This window comes from Engystomops pustulosus, chromosome 7 (genome assembly GCF_040894005.1).
Source record: "Engystomops pustulosus chromosome 7, aEngPut4.maternal, whole genome shotgun sequence".
Classification (NCBI taxonomy): domain Eukaryota; kingdom Metazoa; phylum Chordata; class Amphibia; order Anura; family Leptodactylidae; genus Engystomops; species Engystomops pustulosus.
In genome coordinates, this window is record NC_092417.1 from 111,322,012 (window position 1) to 111,344,432 (window position 22,421).

Genomic DNA, 22,421 nt, shown 5'->3' on the forward strand with positions numbered 1-22,421 from the left:
GCTATAATGAGCGGTTTGGGCATAGCGCCCCTTTTCCTCGAAAAATCTATAACCAATTCTTTCGTCTTATTTACATTTAGTACTAGACCATTTGAGCTGCACCATTCAGTAAATGTATTCACTGACTCTCGATATTCACTATCGTCCCCCTCTGTGATACAGCCCACCAATACCAAATCGTCCGAGTATTTCTGAAGAAAACAGGCCGGATCGTTTTTCCTAAAATCAGAGGTGTACAGAATAAACAAAAAGGGAGCTAACACAGTGCCCTGAGGGGCCCCCGTACTGCACACCACCTCATCAGACCATGTATCACCCAACCTGACCCTCTGTGGTCGTGAGCGCAGATAAGTCATCAGCCATTTAATCAAGATCGGTTCTATCTGCATAACCTGCAGCTTAGACTCCAGCAGTGCTGGAATGATCGTGTTAAATGCGCTGCTGAAGTCAAAAAACGTCAAGCGTACCTCTGTTTTGGGGGATTCAAGATGAGCACATACTCTGTGTAACAGATTAATGAATGCATCATCTACTCCCAGCCCACGGCTATATGCAGATTGTAATGGGTCTACAAAATCCTTCACTGCACTAGATAAGTGCCACATAACCAGTCTTTCTAAGATTTTCATAACCACTGAGGTCAACGCTATTGGTCTATAATCGTTTAACGATTTCGGTCGGGGGACTTTCTTTACGGGAACTATAACCGACGTTTTCCATAAAGTTGGCACTATTCCACATTGTAGGCTCATATTAAATAAATGTGTGAAAACCTCACCTAACTCTTTACAGCATGTTTTCAGAACCCTATTATCCAACATGTCTGGGCCTCCAGCTTTATTAGATTTCAGCCGCCCTAGTTCTAATACCACATCCACAACTTTAATCGGCGGCATCATCTCCTGTTTTCCTGGTGAGATTTTGCATAACAAAAGTGTGGAAAGCTACGAGGTTCCCAAATATAAGGGAGGTGTGTAATATGGTTAACGAACAAATGCACTATGAAATCTCCCTAGGCAGAAAATTTATACAGTGGAAATTTAGAAACAAAAAAATGGCATTATTGCGAAGATAGTCTGTATGCAATGAAGAACTTGCAGCCTTTCCTTCTTATTGATGTACCTATCTAAGTGTTTACAGAATACAAAGTGAAGTTATATTGTTGTTTTTTTATAAAATGAAATTTTAAAAAAAAGTTCCCGCATAACCCCCCTTGGCATGAAGACTTCCATCAGGAGGGGGAAGGAGGGAAGCGGGTATGCTGGAGCTGTCTTCATTCAACCTGCAACAGGGGATATACATATAGAGCACCTCTTATGAAGAATTTATTAAAAAGTTGATGTAGAAACATGTAGGTACTAGCTGAAGCATAAGTGGATTAACTACCTTGCCATAGTCTCTAATCCAGCCTGGGGACGCTGTCCCATTATTTTTGAGACCAGAAATCCCACTAGCTACCAGGGTACTAAATCCCCACAGTCTGCTTCTTATCTACATTGCGAGCTAATGCCTGCATTGTTATTAAAGTGACTACTCATGTACAATTTTAATCAGGATATTTAATAAAATTATTTTAATATTGTACTCAGGAAATATTACTAACACATGTACATGTCCAGACGCAGTGGGTACCGAAAGTATTCAGACCCCTTTAAAATTTTCACTCTTTGTTTCATTGCAGCAAATGTGTAAGATCAAAAATGTTTTTTTAGCTCATTATTGTACACTCTGCACCCCACCTTGACAGAGAAAATACAGAAATATAGATATTTTTGCTAATTTATTAAACAAGAAAAACTGAAATTACATGGTCATGAATACTCAGACCCTTTGCAGTGATATTCATATTTAACCCACATGCTGTCCATTTCCTTCTGACCCTCCTTGAGATGGTTCTACTGTAGTCCAGCTGTGTTTAATTAAACTGATGTGACTTGATAAGGTACGGCACACGCCTGGCTATAAAAGACCTCACAATGCATAGAACATGAGAATCATGAGGTCTAAGGGACTGCCCTAGAGATATAATAATTATGGCAAGGCACAGATTTGGCCAAGGTTACAAAATACTACAACTTGCAGTACTCAAGGTTCCTAAGAGAACTTATTGGTGTTAATTCTAAACGGAATGTATGGATAAAAACAGGTACTGCTCCTCACCTGCCAAATATAATCCCAAAACTGAGACTTGGTGGTGGCAGCATCATGCTATGTGGAATTGAAATTGAAGGAAAGATGAATGCGGCCAAGTACAGAGATATCCTGGATGCAAGCCTCTTCTAGAGTGCTCTGGACCTCAGACTGGGCCAAAGGTTCACCTTCTGGCAAGACAATGACCCTAAACACAAAGCTAAAATAACATAGCAGTGACTTCAGAACAACTCTGTGATAATTCTTGACCAGCTCTGGAGAGACTTGAAAATGGCTCTCCACCAACCTTAGTGAATGGAAGAAGATCTGCAAGGAAGAAATCTTCCCCAAATCCAGGTGTGAAAAACTTGTTGCATCCTTCCCATGAAGACTCATGTCTGTCCTAGCTCAAAAGGTGTTTCTACTCAATACTGAGCAAAGGGGCTGAATACTTTCGGTACCCGCTATACACACTCTATCATGCATAAACTCGGATACAAAATAATATACACATACATAAACAGATGTAAATATATTATATATATATATATTATTTATATATGCACATAACAATATACCATTAAATGCTCCGAAGCATCTAAACTAATTTATTATAAATTATCTATATACTCGATCATGAGCCAACTCGAAAAGAAGCTGAGCTACCTAATTTTACCACAAAAATTGGGAAAACCTATTGACTCGAGTATAAGCCTTTGGTGGGAAATGCATTGGTGCAAGACCATGCCCCCCAGTATATAGCCAGCCTCCTGCCCCCAAGTATATATCTAGTCAGCCCCTGCCCCATTATATAACCAGCCCCCAGTATATAGACAGCCGGCCAGAACCCCAGTATATAGCTATCCAGCCCCCTGCCCCAGTATATAGCTAGCCCATGCACCCCAGTATATACACAGCCCCTGCCCCATTATATAGCCAAACCCGTATATATAACCAGCCAGCTCCCAGTATACAGCCAGCCCCCACTATATAGCCAGTGCCCAGTGTATAGCCAGCCAGCCCCCACTATATAGCCAGCAAGCCCCAGTATATAGCCAGCCCCAGTATATAGCCAGCCTATGCCCCCAGAATATAGCCTGCCAGCCTAGATACCCCAGTTAATAACCAGCCAGCGCCCTTCCCCATTACATAGCCAGTCAGCCCTAGTACATAGCAAGCCAGCCAATGCCCCCCAGTATATTGCCAGCTGGCTAAAAAACTTGTCTTTATATGGTAATTGTTTAATTGAGCACCATAACCTTTGTTCTATGTATATATTATCAGAGCAAGTACCATTTTATTTGCACCATAAATTAAATCACATGATAATCAACTTAATGTTTTTAGATGATTCTTACCTCACTTCCTGATTGTCGGTACCAAACACTTCTATAGTCAACTTCTTCTGAAATACTCTAAGATGACAGTAACAAATATTTTTTATTAATGTATAAGAATTTAGACTATTCTATTATAAGTCATTTAATACTTTTGTCATTGTTAATGTTTGAAGTTTTTCAATAAACATTGTTCGCTTTAAGAATAGAAAACACGTAGCATTACCTATCAAAAGTTAACCAGCCCCAGTTAACTAGTACTTAGAATTGTGGCAAATAATTGGTCCCAGGAGGCAAACCATGGGGTCAAACTATTGTGAAAAGAATGTCAACAGAACAGAGAGGCATTTAGTGAAAATATTTTAACACTATCAAAGGGGCTGATGTCTCAATGGGGCATTGTCACAATACAGAATTATGATGCCACAATACGACTTTATGATGTCACAATGGGGCATTATGATGTCACAATGGTGAAATGCAATTTCAAAATGGCAAGGCCATGTCATAAGTGGCATGGTAATGTCACAATGGGGCATTGCTATATGAAAATAGGGCACTGGAACACTGGGGTATTGTGATGTCACACTGTAGCAATGTCACAAATGGACTATGTCATAATGTTCCTTTTTAACCATTTAGATTTGTGATAACAAAGCAGCATTGTATAGTCAGAATTTGTCAATCTGATGTTACATTTGAGCATCGGCACAATGTATTCTGATGTTACAATAGGGCACAGTAGGATTTCACATTGGTTCATTACCTCAATAGGGTATTGCAATGTCACAATGGCATGGTGATGTCCCTAGGGCACTGTTACAATGGAGCATTGTGATATCTAAATGGGGCATTGTGATGTCACAAAGGCATGGTGAAGTCACTATGGGGTATTGTCATAATGGGTCATTTTTATGTAACAATGATGTTATGCTGCAATGGTGTACTGTCACAATGGGGCAATGTTACAATGGTTACAATATCACGATGTGGCATTGTCACAAAGATATTTTGAGATGTTACAATGGGGTGTTGTCACAATGATTTACTATGCTACCACAATGACCATTTTCACTAAGGGATGATATGATTTTACAATAAGGTATTGTAATAGAACACCAAAAGGAAAAACAGCTGTGTCAGTGAAGATCTCCAAAAATCACAAATTCAAATATATGCAAAACATCTTTATTTCATAAATCTGAACAGAGAAATACAGTTAAAAAGGCAACACCGGAGTACCGATGGATAAAATAGCCCACATTGCCCTGGTATCATGAAAAATACTGCTCATAAACCTCTACCACATATATAGAATTAACATGAGTGAATTCAAAAAGTATAGGATAAAACTGCAGGTCAAATACAACCTAAATACAAAAGGTCCCAATTAAGGGGTATGAAGTAACAACCGCAGTACCTATATATGATGTAAAGTATGTCCTATAGCAGTGGAATGATAAATAATTACCGACCAGTGGCAGTGCAGGCTACACCCCAAAGATATTTTGACAATGGTGCGTTTTCGCAATGATTTACTATGCTATTACAATGGCCATTTTCACAAAGGGATGTTATGATTTTACAATAAGGTATTGAAATGTCACAAAGGCATGTTCATGTCATAAATTACATGGCGATGACATAATGGGCATTGTCAAAATGGGCAAAATGGGTTGTCTCACTCAATCACAAAGGATTATTGTCACAATGTTAAATTTTCATGATGGAAAATTGTGATGTCACAATGGGGCATTGTCACAATCAATAGGCGGATATTTATCAGGGCTTCTGCACCAGCTAGATAGCACTTGAGATTGTTTACAGCAATACACCACCTTCATGCCGGCGTGACCAGCTGAACGGAGGGCACGGCCAGGCAGGAGTGGGCCGGCGTGGGGCGCTACTGTCCCCAGGCTTGCGCATTCGCTGCAGCCGGCAAATTTTCACATGTGAAAGAATGGGGCATTGTGATATCACAATGAGGCAAATGGGTTATAACTAGAGATGAGCGAACATGCTCGTCCGAGCTTGATGCTCGGTCGAGCATTAGGGTACTCGAAACTGCTCGTTGCTCGGACGAATACTTCGCCCGCTCGAGAAAATGGCAGCTCCCGCCGTTTTGCTTTTTGGCGGCCAGAAACAGAGCCAATCACAAGCCAGGAGACTCTGCACTCCACCCAGCATGACGTGGTACCCTTACACGTCGATAGCAGTGGTTGGCTGGCCAGATCAGGTGACCCTGGGATAGACTAGCCGCTGGCCGCGCTGCTCGGATCATTCTGTCTCTGGATGCCGCTAGGGAGAGAGCTGCTGCTGGTCAGGGAAAGCGTTAGGGTGTTCTATTAGCTTACTGTTAGGCAGGAGTGATTCTCAAAGAACCCAACAGCCCTTCTTAGGGCTACAATAACGTTCTACTTTTTTTATTTTAATTTGCATCTTTTACCATTTTGTGAGGAATTAGCAGGGGGACTTGCTACCGTTGTGTTTAGCTCTTAGTGGCACACATATCCATAGCAAAGACCGAAGTGGGAAAATTCAGTAGGGGTTGGATTTCTATTAGGCAATAACTCAGTGTCATCTCATCTGGCATAGTAGTGTGCTTCCTTTGATACTTGGCTAGAAAATAGCCATAGGAGAATACAAACAGCTTCTTGAAGCCTACAGTAGCGTTCTATATATTTGATTTCTGGTTGATCTGCTGGTGGCTTTAGTTTCTGCAGTGCATGTACTTGCCAATTCTGAGCAATTTGTAGTGAGACTTGCGACCGCTGTGTTCTGCGCTTAGTGGCGCACATATCCATAGCAAAGGCTGAAGTGGGAAAATTCAGTAGGGGTTGGATTTCTATTAGGCACTAACTCAGTGTCATCTCATCTGGCATAGTAGTGTGCTTCCTTTGATACTTGGCTAGAAAATAGCCATAGGAGAATACAAACAGCTTCTTGAAGCCTACAGTAGCGTTCTATATATTTGATTTCTGGTTGATCTGCTGGTGGCTTTAGTTTCTGCAGTGCATGTACTTGCCAATTCTGAGCAATTTGTAGTGAGACTTGCGACCGCTGTGTTCTGCGCTTAGTGGCGCACATATCCATAGCAAAGGCTGAAGTGGGAAAATTCAGTAGGGGTTGGATTTCTATTAGGCACTAACTCAGTGTCATCTCATCTGGCATAGTAGTGTGCTTCCTTTGATACTTGGCTAGAAAATAGCCATAGGAGAATACAAATAGCTTCTTGAAGCCTACAGTAGCGTTCTATATATTTGATTTCTGGTTGATCTGCTGGTGGCTGTCGTTTCTGCAGTGCATGTACTTGCCAATTCTGAGCAATTTGTAGTGAGACTTGCGACCGCTGTGTTCTGCGCTTAGTGGCGCACATATCCATAGCAAAGGCTGAAGTGGGAAAATTCAGTAGGGGTTGGATTTCTATTAGGCACTAACTCAGTGTCATCTCATCTGGCATAGTAGTGTGCTTCCTTTGATACTTGGCTAGAAAATAGCCATAGCAATAGGATAGGATTGTTTGGTTCTAAAAACTCAAAAAAAAACAAAAAACACAAAAAAAAACAAAAAACACAAAAAAACACAAAAAAAAACAAAAAAAAGTAAAAAAAAAAAAAAAAGTTATAACTCTCATTTTAAAAATGTTTAACCCCAGGGCTAGGGGTAGAGGACGAGGGCGGGGACGTGGGCGTCCAACTACTGCAGGGGTCAGAGGCCGTGGTCCTGGGCGGGGTGAGACACCACCTGCTGATGAGGGAGCAGGGGAACGCCGCAGAGCTACACTCCCTAGGTTCATGTCTGAAGTTACTGGGACTCGTGGTAGAGCACTGTTGAGGCCAGAACAGTGCGAACAGGTGATGTCGTGGATTGCTGACAATGCTTCGAGCAATTTGTCCACCACCAGTCAGTCTTCCACGCAGTCCACCCATGTCACCGAAATCCCCACTCCTCCAGCTCCTGCACCTCAGCCTCCTCCCCCCCAGTCTGCCCCCTCCCAGGAAAATTTGCCATTTGAACCGGCATACTCTGAGGAACTGTTTTCTGGACCCTTCCCACAGTCACAAACCACTTGTCCGGTTGCTGCTGAGCAATTTTCCGATGCCCAGGTTTTCCACCAGTCACAGTCTGTGGGTGATGATGACCTTCTTGACGTAGTGGAAGTGTGTAAAGAGGTGTCCGACGATGAGGAGACACGGTTGTCAGACAGTGGGGAAGTTGTTGTCAGGGCAGGAAGTCCGAGGGGGGAGCAGACTGAGGGATCGGAGGATGATGAGGTGACAGACCCAAGCTGGGTTGAGAGGCCGGGTGAACACAGTGCTTCTGAGACGGAGGAGAGTCCTCGACCTGAACAGGTTGGAAGAGGCAGTGGTGGGGCCAGACGGAGAGGCAGGGCCAGAGCTGGTGCATCAGCGCCACTGTCAACTAGTGAAGCTCCCGTGGTGAGGGCTCTTGCGGCGAGGGCTAGATCTTCAGAAGTGTGGAGGTTCTTTAAGGAAACACCGGATGACCGACGGACTGTGGTGTGCAACATTTGCCAAACCAGGCTCAGCAGGGGTTCCACCACTACTAGCTTAACTACCACCAGTATGCGCAGGCATATGAATGCTAAGCACCCCACTCAGTGGCAACAAGCCCGTTCACCTCCGGCCGTGCACACCACTGCTCCTTCCCCTGTGTCAGCTGCTAGTCAGCCCCCTGCCCAGGACCCTGCCACAAAAACCCCATTGTCGCCTCCACGATCCTCCACAGCATCCACCAGCGTTCAGCTCTCCATACCCCAGACGCTGGAGCGGAAACGCAAATATAGTGCAACCCACCCGCACGCCCAAGCCCTTAATGTGCACATCTCCAGATTGCTTAGCCTGGAGATGCTGCCCTATAGGCTAGTAGAGACCGAGGCCTTTCGCAACCTCATGGCGGCGGCCGCCCCTCGGTATTCGGTCCCCAGCCGCCACTACTTTTCCCGATGTGCCGTCCCAGCCCTGCACCAGCACGTGTCAGACAACATCATCCGTGCCCTGACCAACGCCGTTTCTGACAAGGTCCACCTGACCACGGACACGTGGACGAGTGCTGCCGGGCAGGGCCACTATATATCGCTGACGGCACATTGGGTTAACTTGGTGGAGGCTGGGACCGAGTCTGACCCTGGGGCTGCTCATATACTGCCGACGCCGAGGATTGCGGGGCCTACCTCGGTCCAGGTGTTTCAGGCCTACTATGCCTCCTCCTCCTCCCACCCCTCCTCCACCTCCTCCTCCGAACTACCATCCGTGGGCACGGCGCCATCAGTCGGTAGCTCTAGGCACAGCAGCAGTGCCGTCGCTAAGCGACAGCAGGCGGTGCTCAAACTGCTGAGCCTAGGCGACAAAAGGCACACCGCCCAAGAGCTATTACAGGGCATCACGGCGCAGACTGATCTGTGGCTGGCACCGCTGAACCTCAAGCCGGGAATGGTTGTGTGTGACAACGGCCGTAACCTGGTGGCGGCTCTGCAACTCGGCAGACTGACACATGTGCCATGCCTGGCCCATGTGTTAAATCTGATAGTGCAGCGTTTCCTCAAGACATACCCCAATCTGTCTGATTTGCTCACGAAGGTGCGCCGCATCTGTGCGCATTTCAGGAAGTCCAGCCCAGATGCTGCCACTCTCAGGGCAGCGCAGCGCCGCCTCCAACTGCCCGCTCACCGACTGTTGTGCGACGTGCCCACGAGGTGGAATTCAACACTGACCATGTTATCCAGAGTTTACCAGCAGCGCAGAGCGATTGTAGACTGCCAGATGTCAACTTCCACCAGAACTGGTAGTCAGGTCAGTCAGCTTCCTCAAGTCTACAATGAGGAGTGGACGTGGATGTCTGATATCTGTCAGGTGCTGAGTAACTTTGAGGAGTCAACACAGATGGTCAGTGGCGATGCCGCCATCATCAGCCTCACCATCCCGCTGCTTGGCCTGTTGAAAAACTCTCTGGTCAGCATGAAGTCGGAAGCTTTGCGCTCGTCACAAGAGACGGGGGAAGAATATTCCCTTGTTGATAGCCAAAGCACCCTGAGGTCTGTTTCTCAGCGCATATCGGAGGAGGTGGAGGTGGAGGAGGATGAGGAGGAAGAGGAGGAGAATGTTGGCGAGACACAAGAGGGGACCATTGTTGAGTCCTTCACTGTTCAGCGTGTATGGGCAGAAGAAGAGGAGTTGGAGGAGTTGGAGGAGGAGGAAATGGACAGTCAGGCCAGTGAGGGGAGTGAATTCTTACGCGTTGGTACTCTGGCGCATATGGCAGATTTCATGCTAGGCTGCCTATCCCGTGACCCTCGCGTTCAAAGAATTTATTCCAGCACCGATTACTGGGTGTTCACTCTCCTGGACCCACGGTACAAGCAAAATCTTGCCACTCTCATCCCTGCAGAGGAAAGGAGTGTGAGAATGCATGAATACCAGCAGGCCCTGGTGCACAAGCTGAAACAATATTTCCCTTCTGACAGCGCTAGCGGCAGAGTGCGTAGTTCTGCGGGACAAGTAGCGAGGGAGAATAGGCGAGCAGGCAGCTTGTCCAGCACTGGCAAGGGTACGCTTTACAAGGCTTTTGCCAGCTTTATGTCACCCCAGCAAGACACTGTCACCTGTCCCCAGTCTCGGCAGAGTAGGGCTGATCTTTACAGAAAGATGGTGAGGGAGTACGTAGCTGACCATACCATCGTCCTAAATGATCACACAGCTCCCTACAACTACTGGGTTTCAAAGCTGGACATGTGGCACGAACTGGCGCTGTACGCCTTGGAGGTTCTTGCCTGCCCTGCCGCTAGCGTGTTGTCCGAGCGGGTTTTCAGTGCAGCTGGTGGCATCATCACCGATAAGCGTACACGCCTGTCGACTGACAGCGCTGACAGGCTGACGCTTATTAAAATGAATAAAGGCTGGATTTCTCAGAATTTCCAATCTCCACCAGGTGAAGGAAGCTCAACCTGAATAATTGATCCACTCCTCCTCCTCCTCCTCATTTTCCTCCTTCTCCTCCTCTTTGTACAGTAAAGCAGAGGAAAATGGCTATTTTTTGACAGGGCCCACTGGCTCTTGCTATACTTCATGCATTTAATTTTTCTGGAGGGCCACCTACCCGGTCCTCTGTTTGAAACAATTTTTGTGAGTGCCACATACAGGCACTCAATCTATTCCATTTTTCTGGAGGGCCACCTACCCGGTCCTCTGGTTTGAACAATTTTTGGGACTGCCACATACAGGCACTCAATCTATTCCATTTTACTGGAGGGCCACCTACCTGCTCCTCTGGTTTGAAGAATTTTTGGGACTGCCACATACAGGCACTCAATCTATTCCATTTTACTGGAGGGCCACCTACCTGCTCCTCTGGTTTGAAGAATTTTTGGGACTGCCACATACAGGCACTCAATCTATTCCATTTTACTGGAGGGCCACCTACCTGCTCCTCTGGTTTGAACAATTTTTGGGACTGCCACATACAGGCACTCAATCTATTCCATTTTACTGGAGGGCCACCTACCTGCTCCTCTGGTTTGAACAATTTTTGGGACTGCCACATACAGGCACTCAATCTATTCCATTTTACTGGAGGGCCACCTACCTGCTCCTCTGGTTTGAAGAATTTTTGGGACTGCCACATACAGGCACTCAATCTATTCCATTTTACTGGAGGGCCACCTACCTGCTCCTCTGGTTTGAACAATTTTTGGGACTGCCACATACAGGCACTCAATCTATTCCATTTTACTGGAGGGCCACCTACCTGCTCCTCTGGTTTGAAGAATTTTTGGGACTGCCACATACAGGCACTCAATCTATTCCATTTTACTGGAGGGCCACCTACCTGCTCCTCTGGTTTGAAAAATGTTTGGGACTGCCACATACAGGCACTATCCAAATTAAATTGTCTCCATAGCAGCCTCCACACGTTGTCTCCATTGCTACCTCCAAAAGTCGTCCATATAGCTGCCTCCATACATCGTCCCTTTATCAAACGAGGTGTGTCAGGCAGAAATTTGGGTTGTTTTCATGGATTCCACATCAAAGTTGTTAACTTTGTCGCCACCCTGCTGTGTTATCCACAAAATATACTGGCAAACTTTTACCATTTAGGGATATTATTTCAGCGCTTCTTGCGCATCTGTTTACATTCCCCTCACCCGGCATATCCTAAACTTATAAGAACGCTACTACACTTGATCTTATACAAAAGGTTCTTAGAAGTGCTGTTTGGGGAGTAGCCTAGAGACAGGGGCTTGGATTGGCGAAAGCTCGCCTGGCAGCGGAACGCCAGCTCCATGCGCATCATGCGCTTCTTGCGCATCTGTTTACATTCCCCTAACCCGCCATATCCCAAACTTATAAGAACGCTACTACACTTAACTTGGTGCAGGCTGGGACCGAGTCTGACCCTGGGGCTGGTCATATACTGCCGACGCAGAGAATTGCGGGGCCTACCTCGGTCCAGGTCTCAAAGGCCTACTATACCTCCTCCCACCCCTCCTCCACCTCCTCCTCCTCCGAATTACCATCCGTGGGCATGGCGCCATCAGTCGGTAGCTCTAGGCACAGCAGCAGTGCCGTCGCTAAGCGACAGCAGGCGGTGCTGAAACTGCTGAGCCTAGGCGATAAAAGGCACACCGCCCAAGAGCTATTACAGGGCATTCCACATCAAAGTTGTTAACTTTGTCGCCACCCTGCTGTGTAATCCACAAAATATACTTGCAAACTTTTACCATTTAGGGATATTATTTCAGCGCTTCTTGCGCATCTGTTTACATTCCCCTCACCCGCCATATCCTAAACTTATAAGAACGCTACTACACTTGATCTTATACAAAAGTGCTGTTTGGGGAGTAGCCTAGAGACAGGGGCTTGGATTTGCGAAAGCTCGCCTGGCAGCGGAGCGCCAGCTCCATGCGCATCATGCGCTTCTTGCGCATCTGTTTACATTCCCCTCACCCGGCATATCCTAAACTTATAAGAACGCTACTACACTTGATCTTATACAAAAGTGCTGTTTGGGGAGTAGCCTAGAGACAGGGGCTTGGATTGGCGAAAGCTCGCCTGGCAGCGGAGCGCCAGCTCCATGCGCATCATGCGCTTCTTGCGTATCTGTTTACATTCCCCTCACCCGGCATATCCTAAACTTATAAGAACGCTACTACACTTGATCTTATACAAAAGTGCTGTTTGGGGAGTAGCCTAGAGACAGGGGCTTGGATTGGCGAAAGCTCGTCTGGCAGCGGAGCGCCAGCTCCATGCCAAGATCCAACTAACATAGTTTTAACTGCAGCACCTTTAATCTACTACTAGTTCACTGCCTCCATACATGGTCCCCTTATCAAACGAGCTGTGTCAGGCAGAATTTTGGGTTGTTTTCATGGCTTCCATGTTAACTTTGTCGCCACCCTGCTGTGTAATCCACAAAATATACTGGCAAACTTTTATCATGTACCGATATTATTTGAGCACTTCTTGCTCACCTCCTTTGGTTCCTCTCTGCCACCCATTGGTTTGAAGCCTGAGTCCATTTAGGGTATGTCGCCATGACACTCTCTAGCCTGCTGCCGCTGCCTCTGCATGCCGTCCCCTATAGTGTCAGGGTCAATTATTGCATGTTTTAGATACTATCTAGCTTCATTCTGTCACTCTGTCATGGCCATGCTGTTGCCCATAATTTTGGCATAATGGTGCGTTTAAGCAGCCTCAGAGGCATCCATGCATGCTGCCCCTGCTGTTTCCTGTCCATTTCCGTGGTGTTTCCATCCTTTTCTGAGGTTCCCAGGTGTTTGGCCAAGCTTCCCTGTGCAGAGCCTTGGTCCCCTTGAAAAATGCTCGAGTCTCCCATTGACTTCAATGGGGTTCGTTATTCGAGACGAGCACTCGAGCATCGGGAAAAGTTCGTCTCGAATAACGAGTACCCGAGCATTTTAGTGTTCGCTCATCTCTAGTTATAACATAGCAATGACATAATGGTATGGTGATGGCACAACAGATCTTGTCAAGCCATAGTGGACTAGATCTAGTATTTCAGAATAGGGCATTGTGATGTTACAGTGAGGAAAATAGGTTATTGTAACAGACCAATGTCATAATGGAATGGTGATGGCGCAACAGGTCTTGGGATGTCCTAGTGGACTAGATCTAGTATTTCAGAATGGGGCATTGTGATGTCACAGTGAGGTAAATAGGTTATTGTAACAGAGTGATGTCATAATGGAATGGTGATAGCGCAACAGGTCTTATGATGTCCTAGCAGACTAGATCTAGTATTTTAGAATGTCTTAAATTACATGGTGATGCCACAATGGGGCATTGTCAAAATGGGCAGTGAGTGGCACAACAGTGGGTTGTCTCACTCGAGCACTGCCACAAAGGATTATTGTTGCAATGTTAACTTTTCATGATGGAAAATTGTGATGTCACAATGGGGCATTGTCACAATGTCAATTGAGCTGAGACTTAAGCTCCCATTTATTCTAGTATTCTATTGCACCCTCAAGTTTAGTTTAGTGCTACAGTTGTATTTCCTAGATCAGTGGTCCACAGCCATCGTCTCAGGAGCTACATATCACACCATCCAAATGTTGGCAAATTGATGATTTTTTTTTATCAATGTGGTACTTATGGTGCTTGAATGTGGATGAGGTTTCCAAATAACGACAAGATTACTGAACTCACTTTGTTGTATACTTTGCTTTTCACATCTGTGCTGTGGTTTCTGTGTATAATGGAAGTCACGACACTGTGACAGATTAGATCTATTGTACAGTGGACACCGTTGGTGCCTGACAGACCTAATTGACTTATAATGAGATCTCTTCTGCCCCTGAGAGGTATCCTTATGCCAAGAAAATTGACCAGATTGGTGCTAGAGCCTCCTGATTAAAGTTGTGACGCAGATGTTGAGCTGAAACTTATGAAATCCTTGAAATCATCCTTAACCCGTTAAGGACCGGGCCCTTTCCTGTTTTTTCATGTCCATTTTCACTCCCCACCATCAAAAATCTATAACTTTTTTGTTTTTACACGTAAAGAGCTGTGTGATGGCTTGTTTTCTGCATAACAAATTGCACTTCATAGCGATGGTATTAAATATTCCATGCCATGTACTCGGAAGCGGGAAATGCAGTGAAAATGGTGAAAAAACGCATTTGTGCCGTATTCTTGTGGGCTTGGATATTACGTCTTTCACTGAGCGCCCCAAATGACATGTCTACTTTATTCTTTGGTTCGGTACGATTAAGGAGATACCAAATTTGTATAGGTTTTATAGTGTTTTCATACATTTACAAAAATTAAAACCTCCTGTACAAAAATAATTTTTTTGATTTTGCCAACTTCTGGCGCTAATAACTTTTTTATACTTTGGTGTACGGAGCTGTGGGTGGTGTAATTTTTTCCGAAATTTGATAATATTTTCAATGATATCATTTTTAGGACTGTACGACCTTTTGATCACTTTTTATAGATTTTTTTAGATTTTTCAAAATGGCAAAAAAGTGCCATTTTTGACTTTGGGCGCTATTTTCCGTTACGGGGTTAAACGCATTGAAAAACTCTTATCATATTTTGATATATCGGGCATTTTCGGACGCGTCGAAACCTAATGTGTTTATGATTTTTACTTTTTATTTATATTTATGTCAGTTCTAGGGAAAGGGGGTGATTTGAAATTTTAGGGTTTTTTATTATAATTTTTTTTTAAAACTTTTTTTTATTTTTATTTTTACTAGTTTTCAGACTCCCTAGGGTACTTTAACCCTAGGTTGTCTGATCGATCCTATCATATACTGCCATACTACAGTATGGCAGTATATGGGGATTTTCCTCCTCATTCATTACAATGTGCTATCCCAGGCGATCCCAGGTAAGATGGCGGTGCCCATGCGCCAGCAGCCATCGCTGTGATAACACCCGCGATCGGTGCTACCACCGATGATGGGTGTTACCGGTAAGCCTTGCTACAATATGCAGCAAAGACTTACCGGCTATGGAGAGGGCTCAGCCCGTGAGCCCTCTCCATACAGCGCGACCCGACCGCCGCCGTGAATACACGGCAGGCGGTCGCGAACTGGTTAAAATATGTTTTTTTTCCTATTTGACACAGCTTTTGCAGGACTTTCAGCTGTATCATCAAACATAACTTAATTCAAATAGGATAAAACATGTAACATTTAAATACATATGTTATACAGGCATTTAATACAACAGGAACATAATAGAGCAGATGAATTTAACCATACCTCCCAACTTTTGGATGATAGAAAGAGGGATAAAAAGTCCCTCTACATTTTTTTCTAAACCGTGCCCATTTCCCCACCTGCAAGCATAGTGTAATATTGACCTTAATGGTCCCCACATAATAAAATGCCCCCTAACTGTGGCCAACCCCCCTATATACCCATATAATACCCCCTAACTTAACACTGCAACCTATAAACCCCCTTTTTAATTATCATCCCTTTAAATTTTGTTTTCCACTTTTATTTATCTTCCCAAACTTATACAAAATACTATCTGTACTCCTACCCCTCCACACGTGGAGTGGCCCCTGTTCTCTATCCTCCTCATACTGTGGCCTCCTGTCCTCCATCCTCCTCCTGCAGCCTCCATTTGTCCTCCTCCTGTAGCCTCCTGTCCTCCAAACTCCTCCTGTGGCCCCTTGTCCTCCAGCCTCTACCTGTCCTCCAGCCCCCTTCTGGTGCCCCCTGTCCCCCAGCTTCCTCCTGTGGCCCCCTTTCCTCCAGTCATCTTCTGTCCTACAGCAGCTCTTGTCATCCAGCCTCCTGTATCTTCTTCCCCCAGGCTCAGACTGAAACTCAGGGAGGGGGCGGGGCTGGCTGAGGGGCAGAGTTACCTCATCATCCTTTAGACAGCTTGTGAGGAGGTAGCAGGCTGATCCCGCCTCCTCCTGACCTCAATGCTACGGAACCAGGAGGAGGCGGGACATTGCAAGGGAAAGAAGAGCAGCCTTTGACATTCTCCCAACAGCCCAGGATGGCGGGACAACGACCAGAAACTAGCACTGTCCCACCAAGAGACAGGCGCGATTTATTAGCGGATCGACGCAGCGCCTTTCCGGCAGCTGCGTCGCTCCGTTCTAAGCAGAGACACAGGCGGCGGATGATGACGTCACCCGCCTGTGTCTCTGATCAGAGCCGCGGCTGACAGGAGAGCCGCGAGAAGATGGGAGCTGCGCTCCGTGGAAGCACCCTGCCGGAGGTAAGTATAAGTTTTATTTTTTTTTTTGATGTCCATCTACTAATTAAATGTGGCCAATAAGGGGGATATAGGATTATATAGTTAATATAACTGTGTAGGGGTGGGGAGGTTTTTCTATATATTTATAAATATCGCCCCATATTCCTTTTATCTGGGGGGGGGGGGGCTGTTCATTTTATATGGGGCCATAATCCTTTTATCTGGGGGGGGGGGGGAGCTGTTCATTTTATATGGGGCCATTATCCTTTTATCTGGGGGGGGAAATGCTATTAATATTATATGGGGCCATAATCCTTTTATCTTGGAAAGGGTGGGGGGGGGGGGGGTGCTGTGCATTTTATATGGGGCCAAAATCATTTTATCCGGTGGGGGGGGGGTGTGCTGTGCATTTTATATGGGGCCATAATCCTTTTATCTGGGGGGGGGATGCTATTAATATTATATGGGGCCATAATACTTTTTTCTGGGGGGGGATGCTATTAATATTATATGGGGCCATAATCCTTTTATCTGGGAAGGGGGGGGGGGTGCTGTGCATTAAAATATATATAAAATCTTATGTAAAAGGGTGGGATATATTAGTTATAGGATACAATAGGATACAACTTTGCATCGTGTAAACCAAATGTTGGGGGGTCTGTATTAATAAATTGGGGGTGTTGTATATTGATTGCTGCTGTGCATGCTATAATTCCAGTAGAATATATATATATATATTATAGTGAAGGGATGCTTTATATGTGGGGAGAGTGACGTCCATTGCGTTGTGAGGGGTATATATTATTTAGGAGCGCAGTGTTGTTATCCAGGAGACTTTATACTGTAAGTGACTGTGGTATTTTTAGGGACGCCGGGTGGAGATGCTGCACGGAGCTGAAGATATCCGGCTGTGAATTCAGCAGTGATATGTAATGGATTGGAGAACCCGGAATAAAGTCCTCATGATGGAAGAGATTGTCATCTATAAGGTACTAGATGCCACTAATGACTCCCAGAACCTGTAGTCAGTCACACAGTGTCAGGGAGCTGTCTGTAGGGTTGTTAATTGTTAGTAAAGTTTTCAGTATTTACTGAACAGGGAGCAGCGGGCGGGGGGGGGGGGGGGCAGCATTTTAATATTCGCCTCAGGCAGCAAATATGCTAGAATCGGCCCTGCCTACATGTCACCATATTCTAAGAGCTATAACATTTTTATTCCTCAATCAAATGACGATTATTAGGGCTTGTTTATTGCAGGAAAAGGTAACAGTTAAATTGGTAGTATTATAGATTAAATTTGAAATTTGAATCACTTTCTATTACATTAAAATGGAAATTTTTAATTAGATCTTTATTTTTATTTTCTATACCGTTCACAATACAAATATAATAATATAATATCTTCTTGGCCAAAGTCACTACGGAAACCAACAATACCAATTTTGTGTGTGTGTGAGGGGGTTACCACAAAATAAAATTATATATAGGGAAATTGGTGTGGTGTTTTTATTTTAAATTTTTATATTTTACATTTTTTACTGTCACACTAGGGATTAACACAGGTTATACCTTGATCCTTCTTGCAATACATTGCAGAACTGGTTTACTGACAATTTGTCTATTAGACCGTTCCTTAACCAGTTAAGAGAGAAATCTTTTTGGGCCAGACATCCTTGTGCCGCATTTATCAATGTTTAAAGACATGTTTTGAACTATGTGGTTTTGTTGCTTAATACAAGTTGATGTGGTTTTGCATGCTAAGGAGAATTTGAGAAATGACCCAACTTGCTCTGATATCAAAACGAAGCCTAGATATAAGCGGTGTCAAGTTAGATTCGTCAGTCTTATTCTCCAGATTTGTCATCCAGAATCAGGCACTTTGATAAATCTGGTGCAGTATGAGACCGCTTGTCTAACTTTTACATTGTCTAACTATCAAAAATTATTCTCCAGTGTTGTAATATGTTTCCAGTTATGTTATGTGGTTGAGTCAGGTGGGAAGAATCCAGAGTGCTAAAAAGGGTGAATTATAGCCAATTATGTTCAATGGCGCACAGCACTCAGTGCTACTCCCACAGTCTGATGTCTGAAAGCCCAAATGCACAGCCAGCTTTACTAATGACATTGCTCTATGTTGTCTTTTGGAACCTCACTAGGCTCTATTAAATCCCAAGTCTCCATGCTATCCATGCAACAATTGTTAGGGGGAAGGGTCTATTAGACTGCATGTCTTGATATCTTTTAGTAACCTGGTTTTCTACTAGATGGGTAACTTTAACATCCTAGGTCCTAATGCAAAACACAAAAGACTTTTAAAAATATGTTAATTAGCCTTGGCCCCTTCTGCATATGTCACGCAGATGCTCTTAGCTAATAATTGTACACGCCTCCAGTGGCGATAGTCACTCCCTCTCCCCTGCTGGAGCCTGGTGACATTATGATGGAGGCTTGCATAATTATTAGCCAGGCAGCCTGTGTAAGATACACAGAACACCCCAAGGCTAATTTACATATTTTTGAAGGTCTTTTGTTTTGCAGGAATCCTGGCATGTAAAGACTAATGAAGATATGTTGTGGGATCTGGTAGAAGATGCTGACAGGTAAGTATATTTAGCTTTAACCCCTTAACGACCCTTTTTTTGTTTTTTCGTTTCCAATTTTCACTCCCCACCTTCAAAAATTTTACTTTTTTATTTTTACACGTAAAGAGCTGTGTGAGGGCTTGTTTTCTGCGTAACAAATAGCACTTCATATTGCCGGTATTTAATATTCCATGCCATGCACTGGCACTTGTATAGGTTTTATAATGTTTTCAGACATTTACATAAATTAAAACCTGCTGTACAAAACATTTGGGGGGATTTTGACATCTTCTGCCACTAATAACTTTTTATACTGTAAAAACAGAGCTGTGGTTGGTGTCATTTTTTGTGACTTTTGATGACGTTTTCAATGCTACAATTTTCAGACTGCACGACCTTTTGATCACTTTCTATTGAATTTTTAATATTTTTCAAAATGGCAAAAAAGTGGCATTTTCAACTTCGTGTTCTATTTCGGTACAGGGTTGAACGCGTTGAAAAACCATTATTATAATTTGATTGATCGAGCATTTTAGGACGCAGTGATACCTATGTGTTATAATTTTTACTGTTTATTTATATCAGTTCTAGGGAAAGGGGGTCACATTTTAGATTTTTTTATTATAATTCTTTTTTTTACTTTTTTTTATTTTTACTTTTACTATTTTTCAGTCCCCCTAGGGTACTTTTACCCTAGGGTGTCTGATTGATCCTTCCATATACTGCTATACTACAGTATGGCGGTATATGGGGATTTTCCAGATCGCACGTTGTGATGAAATGGTTAAAAGGAAGACCCGAGGTTGTTATGGCGACTGATTGCTGTTCCCAAATGACGTCACGGGGAGCAACAATCATCACCAATCTTTTTGAAGCCACCTTTAGCTTTGCCGGTTTATCCTGATTTCCCATAGTGACCTTGATTCCGTTCCTCACCTCGCTCCTGTGCTGCCCATCTCGATCTCGACCTTCTGCCTGTCCCCGACTATGATCTTGCCTTACGATTCTGTACTTCGGCTTGGCAGCCACCACGGACAAAGTCGCACCTGTGGAACAAACCGGTGGTGCCACCCCGCTTTGCGGCGAGCTCTGATGAAAACTGTGTGCCACTTAGACTCCAGTCCCGGGTGTGGGCTTACGTAATTGTCCACGGTGGTCTAGATGATACACTACCACTGATCCTGACATAAAGTGCCTCTGAGAGAATTAAATCATATACACAGTGGCCCCCATGAATTAAATATGTACTGCACACACCACATTCTGTATTATATGTAGTGCTCCACTGAGTAATGTTGAATCCTTCCAATCATACAATACCGTATACAGGCGGTCCCCTACTTAAGAACACTCGACTTACATACGACCCCTAGTTACAAACGGACCTCTGGATATTGGTAATTTATTGTACTTTAGTCCTAGGCTACAATAAACAGCTGTAACAGTTATCACAGGTGTCTGTAATGAAGCTTTAGTGTTAATATTGATTCTTATGACAACCCAACATTTTTAAAATCCAATTGTCACAGAGACCAAAAAAGTTCTGTCTGGGATTACAATGATAAAATATACAGTTCCGACTTACATACAAATTCAACTCAAGAACAAACCTACAGACCCTATCTTGTATGTAACCTGGGGACTGCCTGTAGTGTACCCTGATTAATAATATTATATTTATATGTAATTCCCCACAAGTAAATTCTATAATATATGTTGTCCATCAATTACCGATATATAGTGCAGTCTAATATTATATTTAAAGACCTTCCTAATAAATTCTCCATAGTTTTCCCAAATAAATGCCAACCACAATCAATATTATATACAGAGATATCCATTAATTATTTTATTGTATATAACACCATTAAAATGTATCATAGATGCCCCCCCCCCCCCAAACAATTAAAATAAACATCATGGCCAATAAAAAAATTAAAAAAAAGTTTCTTTAGGAACAATTATTACACCTATAGTTAATTTACCTGATAGAATGGAGCTTTGAAGGTAGTTGTAAGAAATGATGGACAAGTGAGATTAAATCTTCTTCACCAACCCATGGCTCATCAATACTGTAATATAAAATGTCAATAGATAAAAGCCCAACAACATTTGTTCATTGTATCAGTGATGGAGGAAATAGACAAGGTATAGAGATATGTTTGTCATTTACAGTACATATGATTTATATGTGTGTGCAAGTGAATGGAGCAGCAGGAGACATTCTTGTTCTGCCATTTTCCCTATCAGTGAGAATGGAATCCTCACTGAGTAAGAATTGGACCCTCACTGATCACCTTGTTTTCACATATCATGTGGATAGGGGATACATTGATAATGTGGGTTAAATCCATCTTTAGTACTATTAGATATCCCCTAAGTTTTCTTACCTTAAGGTAAAATAATGAGGCTTTCTCGACTGTACTGTGAGGAAATCCTTGATTGCTTCCAATGATATGTTGTTATTCTTTAATCTACACGTATACATAAAATTAAATTAACCAATATCTACCCAAATGACATGTCTACCTTAGTCTTTCGGTCGTTGCAATCACGGGGATACCAAATTTGTATAGGTTTTATAATGTTTTCATACATTATACATACATAGATCCCCGATTCGGACTGTCCGACGTAGATGAAGTCCGGCCCGATTCACGAAGCTTGTGTGCCCGAGTTCCTGCATCCGTCGCTTATCCGCCGAGGTCCGCCGGAGTTCACCTTCTTCTTCCTGGTGCTTGTAAGTGCGTGTCTTGCGACACAATTTGAAATGTTAAATCCTGTGCGTAGTCCGAATTTGTCCCCGTTTGTGTTGCATGGAAGCCAGCGCCGATGCGCAAAAATCCAATCGGGTGAGCCAAAACCCCCTGTTAAATGCGCCGCAAAACGGCTCCCTTAGTAAATGAGCCCCAAAGTTTTTATACAGCACTGAGACCCCCACTGATCAGCAAGTTAGGCCCTATCCACTTTAATTCATAGGAAACCCCTTTAACTTATTCAAAGTTTGCTAGATGTGGTTTAAGGCACAAAACTAGCCCAAATGCTAAAAGTACATGTATAAGTTGGTTATACTCTATAATTTGTACACAACGGCCCTAAAAGCTATTTGAGTGGCATTTTAGGTATACACTACAAGTATGCAAATATGTTTTCTAAGGTGTTAA

The 22,421-nt window shown here is 43.9% G+C and overlaps 1 protein-coding gene across 8 annotated transcripts in view; it reads right to left on the reverse strand.

Annotated features, from left to right (window-relative positions):
* The window catches only part of NLRC5 (NLR family CARD domain containing 5), a 118,210-nt gene that overhangs the window by 49,589 nt on the left and 46,200 nt on the right, over positions 1–22,421 (reverse strand). For all 8 annotated transcript variants that reach the window (XM_072117559.1, XM_072117557.1, XM_072117556.1 and 5 more), the window contains 3 exons: positions 21,648–21,731; positions 21,243–21,329; positions 3,489–3,545 (listed from right to left, as the gene is read on the reverse strand). In XM_072117559.1, coding sequence (XP_071973660.1) covers positions 3,489–3,545; positions 21,243–21,329; positions 21,648–21,731 — 228 coding nt within the window. The remainder of the gene's footprint in view (positions 1–3,488; positions 3,546–21,242; positions 21,330–21,647; positions 21,732–22,421) is intronic.